This window comes from Halichoerus grypus, chromosome 7, assembly GCF_964656455.1.
Source record: "Halichoerus grypus chromosome 7, mHalGry1.hap1.1, whole genome shotgun sequence".
NCBI lineage: Eukaryota > Metazoa > Chordata > Mammalia > Carnivora > Phocidae > Halichoerus > Halichoerus grypus.
Window position 1 is genome coordinate 112,243,044 of NC_135718.1, and position 15,324 is coordinate 112,258,367.

General features: G+C 51.7%; 1 protein-coding gene across 2 annotated transcripts in view; it reads left to right on the forward strand.

Moving 5' to 3' along the window:
- The first annotated feature begins 1,416 nt into the window (after nucleotides 1–1,416).
- NCF2 (neutrophil cytosolic factor 2) overlaps nucleotides 1,417–15,324 on the forward strand; it is a 29,837-nt gene continuing 15,929 nt past the window's right edge. The window contains exons 1-4 of one of the 2 annotated variants that reach the window (XM_078078072.1): nucleotides 1,417–1,801; nucleotides 3,637–3,719; nucleotides 10,349–10,457; nucleotides 14,832–14,966. In XM_078078072.1, the coding sequence (XP_077934198.1) occupies nucleotides 1,628–1,801; nucleotides 3,637–3,719; nucleotides 10,349–10,457; nucleotides 14,832–14,966 (501 nt within the window). In that variant the 5' untranslated portion in view covers nucleotides 1,417–1,627. The remainder of the gene's footprint in view (nucleotides 1,802–3,636; nucleotides 3,720–10,348; nucleotides 10,458–14,831; nucleotides 14,967–15,324) is intronic. The other variant, XM_078078073.1, reaches the window with a different exon arrangement.

Consider the following 15,324-nt stretch of genomic DNA (forward strand, 5'->3'; position numbering starts at 1 on the left):
TGTGGCCAGCTAGGATGATAAAATAAAAAAATAAGGAACAACAACAGAAGTTTAAATAAAAATCTAGCTTAGCTCCAAAACCACTTGGTTTTCCTAGGAATAGTCAGCATGCTAATCAAGTTTTGATTATTTATTCACTGGATGGAGTCACAGTATCACTTTCTAGCATCACTGTCACCTGTGGGTCACTTGCCAATGATTTCTAACTTCTTTTTGGGATAGTCCTTCACCATTTATTGAGTATTGGTTCTGGGGATCCTAGAATGAGAGGACGTGGGCCCGGCTCTCAGGGGATCTAAGAGTTGAGCAGATGAAGAAATAAATTGCCACAAATACAACCTAAGTGTTAGGGAAGAGGTGGCCCAAAGGAGGGAAAAAGTCTCCCCAGTGGCTGGAGCGTGGCGCTAGGTTTCAGAGAGGCGGGGACATTTCCCTGGGCCTTAAGGATGCGGAGGGGTTTGCCAGGCAAAGAAGCAAGGCTGGAAGGGCTTCCAAACACGGGGGATGGATGATCTGTGTAGACACACGCGCGTCTTCTCGATTCTCACACCTTCAGGCCTATAAGCCCTATGGCATGTATATTTTTAAAATTTATTTTCAGGCTGTTTGGGGATGTTTGGTGATAACCGGTGAGTTCTTTCAGTTGCTACGGAATAAAAATTGATCCTCGTCAACACGCATTTTAACTAATATTAACAAGAAGTCAGGAATTTGAGTAAGTCAAACTGGTGACACCCTCTGCTTCCCATTACTAGTCGGGGAGGTTTCACTGATTCTTCCTTTTCCAGGGCAGCAAGGAAAGGAGCCTTAAATCCGTTTCTGTGGAGACTAGGACATGCATTGGTTATCACGAGATGCTTCCTATCTTCAGTGTCTCAGAGAAGGTCAGGAGAAGTCCTAATTCACCATCATATCTGCCTCCTAATTTTGACGTTTGCAGGACATTGGTCGCCTCTGAGCTTCCTAAGTGTTCATAAAAGTTATCTCAGTTCCAGGTGGACACCCAAGACCATCCTGTATCAGCAATGTGTTAATTGCTCATTTTACCTCCAGATTAAAACAACAACAACAACAATTCCATCCAGATAGTCTATGAGGTAATGAGGAAGTGAGCAGGGAATTCATGTAAGACTGGAAAGAACTAGCCTCTCCTCCAACACCATCACTTAATGAGGGTGTGGAAATGGAGGCCCAAGAAGGCGCATCCACCTGCCGAGACCTGAGGGGCAGAGACCTGACCAAAAGCTGCCCCAAAGTGGGGGATGGGGGGGGGGGTGGAAGTCAGAGGACAGCTGGGTGACAGAGCAGAAGCGTTTTGGGGAAGTGACCCATCCAGGCAGCATCTGATGTACTTCCTCCTCCCACACTCCGCCTCCCAGCCGCCCGCCCTCTCTGTCTCTTTCCTTTTCTCTCTCACAGTAGGGTTGTGCGTCAGTTGCCAAAAGGTGGGGACATTTCCTGAGCCTTTGCAACACTGAGAAGTTATCTTAAGGGAAGTTGGACCCCACTCTGAGCACCACGCTTGGGAAGTGCAGGCCCAGCTGGGCACAGCCCTGCCGAGGGAGACACCTGCTCGCCCTCCCCCTGGGTCCTGGCAGCCTCCCGGCCCCCAAGCGTGTGCCTGACCATGTCCCTGGCCGAGGCCATCAGCCTCTGGAATGAAGGGGTGCTGGCAGCCGACAAGAAGGACTGGAAGGAAGCCCTGGATGCCTTCACTGCGGTCCAGGACCCCCACTCCAGGATTTGCTTCAACATCGGCTGCATGCACACAATCCTGGAAAACATGCCTGAGGCGGAGAAGGTGAGTGGAGGTGCCTCTCCCTGGAGCCTCCTCCTCTGTGCCTTTGTCATTAGTGGGTCTCCACCCAGGCTGCGCTTTAGAAACCTCTCCCAAGCGTTCAAAGAACAAAAGTTGCCCAGGCCCCACCCCCAGGGATCCTGACTGAATCGGCTTGGGGAGGGGCCTGAGCAGCCCTCAGTTTTTACAAGCTCCCCAGGTGGTTCTGGGGCCACGGGCTGGGAACCGTGTGCTCTTTTCTTCTCCATCTATTCAATTCAAATCATTCTGGAATCGTTCTTTAGCACCTTTATGAAGACTCCCCTCGTTATGCTTTCTTCTCTGAACTCCTGCTGGCTGCAGGATCTCCATCTCACTGCTGCACACCTATGAGAAAGCCCCTTTTTGGGGGCGCCTCGGTGGCTCGGTCGTTAAGCGTCTGCCTTCAGCTCAGGTCATGGTCCCAGGGTCCTGGGATCGAGTCCCGCATCGGGCTCCCTGCTCCGCGGGAAGCCTGCTTCTCCCTCTCCCACTCCCCCTGCTGGTGTTCCCTCTCTCGCTGTGTCTCTCTCTGTCAAATAAATAAAATCTTTAAAAAAAAAAAACAAAGCCCCTTTTTGGGCTTTCAGGGAAATTTCATATGTGTGAGCTTTGCCTGCCCTAGCGATCAAGAGGAGGCACTTAAGAAAAATAGGTTTCCTCTCATGGGACAATGCGGATCAATCAGGCAGGGCACTTTTTTTAGGATTCTGCGGCTGGCACAAGGAAATCATACCGTGATTGATTAATGATGTCTGCCAAGGGCACACTGTGGGGTGTCTCGGCATCTCTTTCAAATATTTTCTCTCTCTCATAGTCCCTAGTATGGGGCTGAGCCCTCTCCGTGATCACTTTTTGGCTGGGTGAGGGTAAGCCGGACAGGGTTTGGAGTTTGGGAGCAGAAGATGGAGGATCAGATCGCAGCTCTGCCTGTCTCTGGACCTGGGTCTCTGGCAAGTCATGAAGACTTGTGGGCCTCAGTTTCCCGAGGGGGGCAAACATCGTGAGGGTGAAGTGAGGCACCAACTAGTAGATGCTGTGTCACTTCACGCCACTGTGTAGATGTCAGTTCTTATTTCCCCCCTCGACTGCCAGTCTTCGCAAGGGGGTGTGGACAGATGACTGACTCGCCAGCATCCTGGCCGTGGCCATGAGCAGCCAGTGAGCAAAGACAGAAGAGAGAAGCCACTTAGAATACGGTCCAAGCAGGTGGTCCATGTCAGGCCCCAGGGTGGGCAGACGGGAGCAGGCGAGGGCCTCACGTCTGGCGGGAGGAGGGCCGCAGTCCCCACCTCCTCCCAGGGGCTGAGCGAATAGCACCCCAGATTCCAGGGGCTGCTGGAGACAGAGTGCACACTGTCGGGAGGGAGAGATGGGCCAAGCATGGCAGCCAGTCTGGGCACAGCTTTGCTGTCGCCTCCCTCGAGCTGTGAGATTTGTGCTCACGTTCCTCTGCTTCTGGCTCTCAGTCACTGCGCCTTTCTTTGGTTCCCTGCATCAGGCCTTACTGCCAGCATTTTATATGCGTTCTGGTTCTTATTCTAATTGCATGATATTTATTTACTGAATCAATATAATACTGTATATAGCATTTTAATTGTTTTCCTGTTTCGTTACTTTCATTATTTTAATCCGGTCAGTAATCTTGAAAGGCAGATACTAACACCTCCCTCTTACAGAGGCGCCTGACCTCTAAGGCTCTTGTCACCTTCAAGACACCGACCCTTCTCGTACCCCTTCTTGCCTCTCCCTCTGGGCTCATCTCGCCTTCCTCACTGCCTGGCTCCTGGACCACGTCTGGACCCTTCTTCTCTCCACAGGCCTTCACTAAAAGCATTAACCGAGACAAGCACTTGGCGGTGGCCTACTTCCAAAGAGGGATGCTCTATTACCACATGGAGAAGTAAGCGGTCCAGCCTTGAGCAAGCCGGGGAAGTTTGCAGAGAAGTCCGGAATGGGGTCTTGCTGCTGCTAGGCTTGGTGTTTGTGAACTATCTTTCCAGCTTCTGTTGGGAAGTGTGACTGACCTTCCTGGGCGGGGGGGGGGGGGGGGGAGGGGGGTTATGCAATAAGTCAGCACGAGGCAGAAGCCCTCCCCAGGGAAGGAAGGAGGGAAGGCAGACTTGCCACCCAGTTAGGAATTAGCAGGGTCATAGCACACAGGGAGCCTGCGGAACCACCACAGGCCTTCCCTTCAGCTGGTGTGGCGCCCCCCCAGCATCCCTGAGGGGTCATAGCTTGGGCAGTGCTGATTGTCAACACTTTGGCCATCAAGGGAACACCCGTGAGGGTCTTCTGCGGGGAGGGAGGGAGCTATCACACTATGAGGATTAGCAGGAAACCACATCAAGACCGTCCTTCATTCCTACAGGATGTGTTTTCAAAAGGCTGCTTTAATCCATTCGGTGAAATATAATTTAGCCACCAGAATGAGACTACAACTTATTAACATTCTGTGTGTGAGGATATACCAATCCAGATAAATAAGTGGCATATGTATTAATATGGAAAAAAGTTCATAGCAGATGTTAAATTTAAAACACAGATTTCAAAACTGTGTGTATAACACAATCCCATTTCTGTTTCACAGATTGGTCTGGAAGGCCACAGGCCAAAACGTTGCCAGTAGTTCTTTCCGGGTGGTGATGTTATAGGGATTTCAATTGTCCTCCGTCAGCCGATCTGTATTTTCTGGTGTGTTTACAGTCAACATGAAATCATTAGTAAAAAAAAACCAAAGAAATAGAAAATGAAAGTTAATCTCAATTCCCACTCCTTGCCCCTCCCCCAGCATACCCCCAAAAAGAGACATACAAATAACAAAGGAAAAATATTCTAAGCATTGATTTAAAATGTCTTAGGGGATGGCAAACTTCCCTTTGTAGAAATGGTTCCATTAGTGGGCACAAGTTCTAGGGAAGGAGAATTTGGCTCAGCCTAAAGAAAAACTTTCAAACAGTGAAAATGGTGGTGGGGGCATGGTGTGGGTGGCATGGTGTGTGTGCGTGTGTGTGAGAGAGAGAGAGAGAGAGCATGAGCAGCAGGTGAGGTGGGGCGTTGATGGGGCAGAGGGGAGATGGCAGAGAACATCCGCGCACTGGGGAGGGACAGGACTCTCATCCTGTGCAATCCTGAGAGGCTTGGATCCCAGGGTCTAGTCAGAAACAGCCTGGAAAGCTGCTGAGCTCAGCTGTTGCTAGGGAGAACCACAAGAAGCTCAGAGGACTTGCAGGATGTAGATGCAATCACCTGAATGAGGAAGGGCAGGAGTGAAGTCTTCCCAGAGGCTACCCACAGACACAGAGAGAAAGCCGGGGATGGAGGACAGCTATATACAAGCATTTACCTTTTGATGGTGTCCTGCCTCTCTCTCCCTTCTTAACGTTAGTCTCCTTCTCCTTCCCCCTTCCCTCATCCTCACATTCTCCAGATGGATGGATTATGCAGGGAGGTCCTCCCACTGATCTTAAACCTCAAAAGACAAGCTCTAAGGCCATCCTTTAGTTAGCTCTAACAGCCTGTGATGAGGGGAGACAACGAAGAGGGAAGGCTCCCAGAAGACATTTCTACACAAAAATGCCCACAAGCCCCAGAACCTGAAAGGCTCAGATTTTGAGCGAAGCAGACAGATCTTAGAAAGATCTAGGAATGAGACCTAGGATTCAATTGGATTGTGGTTGATAATAGTTAAATCTGAGAGAAAAATCTACCGAAGTTCATCTTCAACTCAGCAACTGTCTATTGAGGGAATAATATAAATGAGGCACAATTCTCGACTCTGAACTGCCTCTTTGTCTCTTGCTCATCCATACGCATTTGTGTCCCCATCTCCCAAGGCTCTGCTCTTTCTTTTCCCCTTTAGTCACAACAGCAGTGGTTGGGTTTTTGGGGTTTTTTTTTCAGACTTATTTTATTTATTTGAGAGAGAGAAAGAGTGAGCACGTGTGCAAGAGCACAGGGAGGCGCAGAGGGAGAGAGAGGATCTCAAGCAGACTTCCCACTGAATGCAGAGCTCAACTCGGGGCTCGATCCCAGGACCCTGAGATCATGACCTGAGCCAAAATCAAGAGAGGAGTCAGACGCTTCACAGACTGAGCCATCCAGGCGCCCCAGCAGTGGTGGTTTAATGGCAAAATATATGGGCTGTCCTTCCAGAAGAGCACACACAAGCACATACATCCTTCTACATACAATTTCAGGGGGTTCAGTGTCCACTGAAAATCCATACGTGAGCCCTGAGGGATCTCACCCTCTCCCATAGCATTGACCCCCACCTGTAGCCAGCCAACTGCTAAATCTCTCCCTGGGATCAACCCAGAATGTCTCTTTTCCCAAACCTTGTCAAGTTGACCTCTCATATTCTTAAATCCACCCATTTTTCTCCACCAGCCTTGCCCTGGTCTAGACCCTCCTTTTCACCAGCACTATTGAAATCACTTCCAAACTGCTTTTCCAGCCCCCAGTCTTATCTTATTCCAGAGTGATCTTCTTTAAAAAAAAAAATAAATGTGATCCGCTTAAGAACTTCCAGTGGATCCCAGGACTATAGGATAAAGTTCCCTGGGCTGTTCCTATGTGGTCCAGCAGCTGACTACCCGCTCAGTCATCTTCCATGCATTTGCCCTAGGGCGGCGACCACTCTCTTCTGTGCCTTTTAAAATAATACGTCTACTCTGTGACAGGTGTTGGCTTACATATTTGTCTCCTTGACTACTCTGTTTCTTTAGAGAAGAAATCTTTACTTATTCACTCTTATATTTCTGTGTCTAATCTAGTAGTTAATAAATGCTTATTGAATTAATTAAACAAATTAAACAAAAGCAAGCAAAATACACCCTCTACTTTAAGGAACTTACAAATTAAAAGGGGGAAACAGGTCACGAGTGCTAGGAACTATCATGCAAGGCAGAAAGGGGCAAGTGCCAGGAGAGATTATTTTGAAATAAGTGCCGTGGGGACATAGGAAGATTACTTCTTAATGGGGGGGCTAGGAATCCCTCCGGATCGCAATGGGGCTTGTTTAGGGTGATGATGTGATGCGTGCTTTTCCTCTCAGTTTTCCCCCCCTTTCACGTGTTGTTGTGCGGCCCTCCCGTCATTGTGAAGTTCCACAGGACAAAGTTTGGGTGCATTTCTGAGAAGGCAGGTGGGGCCTCAGTGCTGACTAAGACGGACTCTTACCTGTCTGACCCAGCCTTGTCCTTTGGAAGGGGAAGGGAGCTCTACGTGGTGGCGGTTCCGATTCTGGGCCTTAGGAGTCTTAGGGCCAGGATAGGAACAGCAAACCCTTTAGACGGACCTGGCCCACGGAGGCAACACAGCAAAGCCTCTCTCTGCTGTCTTTGCAACAGCAGAGGGCCTGAGCCCCAGGCCCATCTTGGAGGGGTCTGACATTTTGACTTCCTTCAGCTTGCTAGAAGTCTCTAGTGTCCTGGACGCAGGCTCATGCGTGGCAGGATTCTGGACTGGGGGGGCACTGGTAGGGCAGGAACAATCCGGAACAGCAGTGGTTACTGAGAAACCTCTACAGGGAGTACTGCAAAGATGGGGATTATACACCCTCTGGGGCTCAGAGCCCCTACCTGGAGGAATGGGAGCTCTGGGTCCAGGGCAGCCAGGGGCCCCAGGAGGTGTGTGTGTGGGGGGGGAGTGTCACGGGGGCAGGGGGCACGGTATGTGAAGAAAGCACTCCCACCCCCGCCCAGCAGAACCCTGCAGGAAGCTGCCAGCATCCCGGCCTCCTAGGGGACTCTGTGGGCTCCAAATGGCACCGCAGAGAACTTTCGGAGAAGGGCTGGAGGGTGGCGGGGGCTGCCGCTGCACGGCCCACCCGCCGGCTGAATGCGACTTGGGAATCTCACACTGAGCTTATTCAGAGCCTGTACAATGGGGAGCAGAGCTGTGTGTCAAAGCCGATGCCCCAGGGGGGCAGCTCCAGGTAAACGGGGGGGGGGGGGGGGGGGGCAAGAAGGCGGTCAGGGCAATGCTTTAAATCAGACATTTAGCAGGGCCCCCCCCCACCCCGTTTCTTAACACAAAGTGAGCACTTTGAATAATTCGTCAACTCTTTCTCTCTCCCCCCCAGGGGTCCAGATCTTTAGAACCTGATGGAGGGGAAAATTCTGAGGATTTTGTTGGGCTGGCTCATTACCAGGTAGACACAGTCAGTGTTACTTCGTAGCTAAAATTCACCTGCTCGGCCAGCTGGCCAGGGAGGAGGTCACATGTGAGGGTGAATGCTGACCGTGCTCCGAGCCTGGCCTCTGGGGACCTTCGGCTACCTCCCGGGCAGGCGGTGGAACACAGTGGAAATCGCATCTGCCCGAGGAACGGGACACCTGCGTTTCCGTCTGCCCGTCCTTCTGGGCTCTGTGAATCGGAGCCAGTCACCCAATCTCCCAGCTTAGAAAGGAGAAACGGGGATGCCTACTCTCTCCCCCTTCTCGGCAGTGTCTGTAAGCACCGGTAAATGACTTGACGTGTTTCTTGCTCCTTAAGGAGTGGCCCGCATGCTCTTAACAGGTTTTACAATCAGCTGTCTTAACAACAAGGATGTGGTTAGAGAAAGCCACTCTCCTGTTTCAGATCCAGCCTGTCTTCTCCCATCCCTGCTAAAGCAACTGACTTCACAGCAACGGTGACAGAATAGCTAGGTTCTGCCCCAGCCGCCCTGGGCACGCGTTCTCAGGACGGTCAGGCCAGCCCACCCTGCTGGTCAGCCCGTTGAGATCGCGCTTCCAGCTGCGACGGCCATGGGATTTTATCTCCGGATAATACCTAATTCACTGTAGGGTGTTATGCACGTAATAAATGATTGGTGTATGAATTTAGTTGCCAGAATTTTAGAGCTAAAATAATAATAATAATAATAATAATAATAATAATAATAGTAGTAAATTACTGTGTGTGCCAAGCACGGTCCTGAGCACCTGGATGCTTTGTCTCACTTAGTTCTTACAGCCCCGGGAGGCACGTGCTACCATTTACTCTCTAGTTGTAAAGATGAGGAAACAGACTCAGACAAATTCAGTAACTTTCTCTCTGTCACCAGATCGGACGTGGCAGAGCTAGGACTCAGGTCCAGGGGTTTTGACTCCAGAAATTAGATCTGGGACTACATACTAGCGACTGCCTCCTATTATCGGCTCCTCGAACGCGATACGCTCCTGTTATTGACATGGAACCTGAGGCCAGGAAAGTACTTTGCCAGGGTCTCCCGGTGAAGAGCAGAGCTGGTGGACCTGGTCCCCTTCTCTCGGCCCCCTGTCCTGGGGTGCAGGCGTGCACTGCCAGCCCGTGTCCAAATTCCAGGCTTGCCTCCAAGAGAAGCTGCATGCGGCAGCTCTAGGTCAGCCAGTCGCCTCGGCACCTTCGTTTCTGTGGCCCAGGTGGAACCACGGCCAGACAGCGAAATTTGTTCCTGCTGTGCCAGGGAGCTGAGGAGGTGAGGGCGGCTTGATTTTCGAGTGTCCCACCCCCTGCAGCCCAGCAGCGGCTCCCTCCCGCCAGGGCCTCTGTGGAGGGCAAGGGCGGGCCCAGGAGACCTGGCCCAGGTCCTGCCCGCATCCCGGTGGGCACGACTGACGTGGCCGGCCCCATGTGTGTCACGAAGCCAGCGACAGCAGCCCTGCACACCTTGCCCCAGCCGGCACAATGCCAATCCAACAAAGCACAAGGGCAGTGCCAGGAGCAGTGTTAGAGATGCTATCTGGCTTAATTGGTGGTTTCTTTCTTCTGTTTTGCAAAGTGTGTGCAGAGGGAGGGTGGGGGAGGAGGTGAAGAAGACCATGAACCAAGAGCTGAGCTGGACTCAAAAGAAGCCGAAGGAGGGGCGCCTGGGTGGCTCAGTTGCTTAAGCAACTGCCTTCGGCTCAGGTCATGATCCTGCAGTCCCAGGATCGAGTCCCACATTGGGCTCCCTGCTCAGCGGGGAGTCTGCTTCTCCCTCTGACCCTCCCCCCTCTCATGCTTTCTGTCTCTCATTCTTTCTCTCTCAAATAAATAAATAAAATCTTAAAAAAAAAGAAAGAAAGAAAAAGAAGAAGCCGAAGGAGAAAGCTCCAGGAAGGAGGGTGCCGTCCTCGGCTCTGGAAGGGTTCCCCGGAGCTGGGTCAGGCTAGCCTGGCCTGACGGTGGGGAGCAAGGAATGAGCAGTGCTCCAAATGGCTCCCCAGGGGCTTGGGGGCGGCAGGCGCTGGCTCTGCTGGGAGCTCTCAGGAGAGGACGAGGGCTCTACTGGGAAGTGAAGTCAGAAAGGTAGGAGTTGGATGCTGTCCATAGAAAGTACCCGTGATGGCCTGAGTCTGGGGGGAACCCCAGGGGTGCTGGGATGCACGCCCCCCGCCCAGGGTGCCGCTCACACGGAGTACAATAGAGTACTGGGGCTCAGCCTTGGCAAAGAGCCAGAGCAGGCCAAAAGGGATCAGAAGGCTTCTTGTCTCAGTAAGAAGGGTCGGGGAAGGGAAGCACATTCTATCCCACGTTTGTGCCTCTCTGCCCTGGCCTGTGGTCTCATCACCCTCTGTCCTGCAGATATGATGCAGCTATTAAAGACCTTAAAGAGGCCTTGACTCAGCTTCGAGGGAACCAGCTGATAGACTACAAGATCCTGGGGCTACAGTTCAAGCTGTTTGCCTGTGAGGTAAGGAGGAAGGGCCCAGCCCCAGGCGGGAGCGCGCGGAGGCTGAGGGGACAGCTGACCGTTCGGATGCACAGCGATCTGCTGACACCTCTGGGAGCTTGGAAAAGGCTCCTGTGCCTCAGGACTCAGAGTTCCCCTTAAGAAAAGACTCAGATCAATAACTACAGGCTCATTCCAGAGTCTCCAGTTCCTGGGGGCCTGCATTTTATTAATGTAGGGCTCAAAGGACCGCTTGGAAATGAGCCTGCTGGGCCCTCTGAAGGGAGGCTAGACCCGACTGTGCTGGCCTGTGAAAGTATTCATAATGATTTGCATAATTCCAGTTGACAAGCTCTTTGCTCAGCATTATACTAACAAATCCAAAATCATGGGTTCACTATCCATGCCAGACCCGCAGTAACCCAGCTCAGGTCCTGAGTAACAGACCACGCTCTTTGTTATTCATGGCTTCGTGTGCTTGGTTGATACCCAAAGAAAGAGTGAGGATAATTTGGCACCAATCTGTCCTCCCTAGCTCAAAGAACAGCTCAAAGCACACATTTAGGGAAGGTTTCCATAGAAGGATAACTGACTTTCTCTATTACCAAAAGGGAGAAACATGACCGGCGCTGACTTCACAGGCCTGTGGGCTTTTTCCAACCAACACTCCCCATCCTCCCTCCTAAACTCCAAATATACACCACTAGCTCGAAAAATGAAAAGCCCTGCAAATATCATGGATCTTTATTTAGAAGAATTGCTGATAAAAAGGTCCCGTTGCTTTAGTTTCTCAGGCAGGAGACAGCCAAGCGTTCCCAGGGTTGCTCAGGGCTAATAATAGAGTCCACAGCTGCCCAGGCCCCTGGGGACAAGGGCCCCCATCCACCCTGCAGCGGGCTAGCAACTTGCTTCACTTCTCACTGTCCGGGAAATGAGGCTCTGGGAATTTCAGGGGACTGGTTGACATTTGGCCAGCTTCTAGAGAGAGGTTTCTCGACCGTGCCGCTACTGATATGCTGGACCAGATAACTTGTTGTTGTAGGGGACTGTTCTATGCACCCCAGATGCCCGTAGCACCCCCCAGCCACATGACAACCTATAATATCTCCAGACATTGCCAGTCACCCCCACCCCCGCAGTGAGAACCACTTACACAAACTAAAGGGTTGTGGGGACCAAGTAGCTCTAGAAAAAGGATCATAAAACATTGGCATCCAAGCAGAATCCCATGGGAGAAATTTCCCCTATGGTTGGAGTTGAACTGACCCGGGGACAGGAAATACTGGCTTTCTGGGCCTCTCTGCAGGTGAAGCTGGGGTTTTCACGGTCTAAGGCCCTTACTCCCCATGAGACTCTCAGTCATTTTCCTATAACGCCACCCCTCCTTCCCACCAGGGTACAACCCTGGCCTCTGAGAAATCACACCATCCTTTTTGAAGAGTCTTAGGCTTTTCCAGTCTTGGAGTCACAAAAGCCTGTTGTGGGAAAAGGTCTTAAGAGAAGGGAGCAGAGAACCCAATAAGAATGTTTAAGGACCTGAGTTCTCCTTCCTTCCCGCGCACGTGGCCAGGGCTGGGCCGGGCCGACCAAGCATGCACGCAAAAGGCTCAGAAACAGCCTGGGAAGGGAATCTAGACCTCTGCTTCTGGGCTTGCTCCCATGCCATCACCCAGCACCAGCCACTAACTCACTCCATGGAAACACAGTCCTGCCATGTGTCTGTACTTGCCTTGATAAACTGTTCTTTTTATCTGGCTGGGGCCCTGAACCAAATTGCGGATGTAGGTGGCAGACTATTGTAATAGAGGAGAAGTGTATCGGTTATCCATTGTCGAATACCAAATTACTCTAAAATGCAGTGGCTTAAAATAATACCATTTATTATCTCACATATTCTGGGGTCAGGAATCCAAAAGTGGCTTAGCTGGGGGGTTCTGGCTCACAGGCTCTCAAGGGCTTGCACTCAAGATGTCGGCCAGGGCTGCCATCATCTGAAAGCTTGACTGGGGCTGGGGAGTCTACTTCTAAGATGATTTATGGGTCTGGCAAGGTAGTGTTACTTGTTGGCCGGAGGCCTCCATTCTTTGCCACATGAAGGTCTCCATAATACTGTCTGAGTCTTGTCAGGGCATGGCAGCTGGCTTCCCCAGAGAATATAATGATCCAAAAAAAAGTAATATGGACGACCAAGGTGTTTTATAACTTAGCCTCAAATGCCATAGGGGCACCTGGGTGGCTCAGTCAGTTAAGCGGCTGCCTTCAGCTCAGGTCATGGTCCCAGGGTCCTGGGATCGAGCCCCGCATCAGGCTCCCTGCTCGGCAGGAACCCTGCTTCTCCCTCTCCCACTCCCCCTGCTTGTGTTCCCTCTCTTGCTGTGTCTCTCTCTGTCAGATAAATTAAAAAAAAAAAAAAAAAAAATGCCACGGCCCCTCATTTCCATAATATCCTATTGGCTATCCATGTCAGCTCCATTGGATGTGGGAGGGAACAGGGGGGTGAGGGCCAAGAAGTGAGAATCACTGGGGGCCATCTTGGAAGCTGGCTGCCACAACAGCGGAGACTTTAGAATCAGGCAGACAGGGATCAAATCCCAGCCAAACACTTAGCAGTTGTGTGATCCTAGGTGAGTAATATGTCATTTCTGAGCCTCAGACTCCTCATCATCTGTAAAGAAGGGCTGAGTACTTACCTCATACACACTCATTAATAACTCCGTGTATTTTATGATGTCAGGCAGCAGAGGTCCCGGGGTCCACAAGACAAGGTGTCAGCACCCAGAAGCTCACGGTCACGGGTAATGTGAGGTGGTGAGGTCAGGACAAGAGAATTGCAATGGAAACACCATGGAAGCACAGAAGTGAGGCCTCAGCTCACCTGGTGGGGGTGGGGGTTAGAGATCATGCAGATAAAGTGGCCCATAATAGGTGGTCAGTGGGTGGCCTCGGTGAGGGCGAGGATGAGGAAGACAACGAGAACGACAGTGACACCCCCTCCGACAGGCAGCCCCGATTTCCAGGAGCACACTGTCCTTCATAGTTTTAGCCTTCAGATTATAAACACAAAGCGTCCCCAGATGGCTTTCTTCTGCGAAAGTCTTCCCTGAAACCACGCAGGCGGCCCTTGGGGGATGAAAGCCCTTCTTTGCTCAGCCGCCCAGCAAGCCCCAACACAGTAGGGCAAGTACCAGTCGTGGGGGTAGTAAATACGTGTTGAATACCCACCCTGTGCCAAGCAAACCCCAACTTGGTGCTTGATATGAATTATTTCATTTATTTCTTAGAACAATCTGGAAGCAGGCAACGAACGGTTCCTGCCACCATTTTACAGTGAAGCTGAGGCCACCTATTAGATAGAGCCCAGGGGTCCCCGCGCCCTTCACCCCTGCACTGCACAGCCTCCACTGGGGAGAGAAGGCCAACAACCCCCGTCCCTACTAGGCCTCAGCTGACCAACTGTGTCTCTTCTCTGAGGTTCTGGAGAAGCAGCCCCACGCGCCCGGGGTATCAGGCTGTGAGTCCTCTAACTTACATCTGAGAAAAGCTTGCAGCAGCTCCTGGCTGTTCAGCTCATCCTCCTCACAGGGTGCTAGGGCCCCTGCATTGTCGTGAGAAAGAAGGAAAGTAAAGCCTTTTTGTTAGCTGTCATCCTGATCTTCTTCCGCTCGCCATTGCCTTCCCATCTTTGCTTGAGAATCTTTTTACTTCACTTAGTCAAGTCGTTTTCTTGTGTGTGTGTGTTTTTTTATCTTGCCGATGCATCCAAAAGATTATTTGATTCTCTGAATACGTTGTAAGGCATAATGATAAAGCAGACGCTCATGAACCTACCACCCAACTCGAGACCTGGGAAATCGTGATTTTTGACGAATGTGCTGTTCTCACTTGTCCCCGGGGAAGCGCTGGCCTGGGTTTGTGCCGAGTCCCTTTCTAGCTTCACTGCACCTCGGCCTGCAGAGTTTCCTCCTGCCCCTGGAACCATACCACAGTCTCGTTACCTGTAACCACGCTCCAGGCAGGGTTCTGCTGCGGCTGCTGGTGCAGGCTGAGGCATCTGGAACCTTCTCTCCCCCACCCTGCACCTGTCCGGTCTTTCAGCCGAGGCTCGGTGGCAGCCAACACAAGAGTTTTTGTCCCCTCCTGACCTATTCGGTTGTTGAAAGAATAACGCACACGATGTTGGATTTCTGCATCACGTGATGTTTTCCTAACACCGTCCGTGTGCTGGGCATAACTTGGTAGCGCGATTGATGGTGTTACATTTGAGATCTTCCCGGGAAAGCTGAGGAAGGGAGGGATGTCAGCGGGCAGCGTTCCAGGAGCAGACAGGTGAGCTCTTCCCTGGTGCCTAGATCTGGAGCAGCCTCAAGTTTTGTGTTGTGGCCTGTGCTTTTCTAGGTGTTATATAATGTTGCTTTCATGTATGCCAAGAAGGAGGAGTGGAAACAGGCAGAAGAACACTTAGCTTTGGCTATGAGCATGAAGTCTGAGCCGAGACATACTAAAATTGACAAAGCCATGGAATGTGTTTGGGTAAGTGCACTGATGACGTGGGGCGGCCAGAGGGTCCCCACTGGAGTTCTCTTTGTTTCGGTGGATTGAGAAACGGTGGACGTGGTGCTTGTACTTTCTCCGAGCTCTGGGTAACACCGATCCTGGGGTATAGTTCCATGTTCGGATCTTGAGTCTGACAGTGCTGAGTCCGGGGGCCTCTGCGGTGGCGCTGGGGGTGGTGCGGGGAGCAGGGGACTGGAGGCTGGATCCCAGCACGGGTGGCGGGGGAGGGGGCAGAGGCTGTGCCTGCTTGCCCACCTCAGAGTCCTCGCCGGCAGCCCCAGGATGGCACCATCACGGGCCTTGCTTGAACCCCGGCCACCTCGTGGTCATGGTG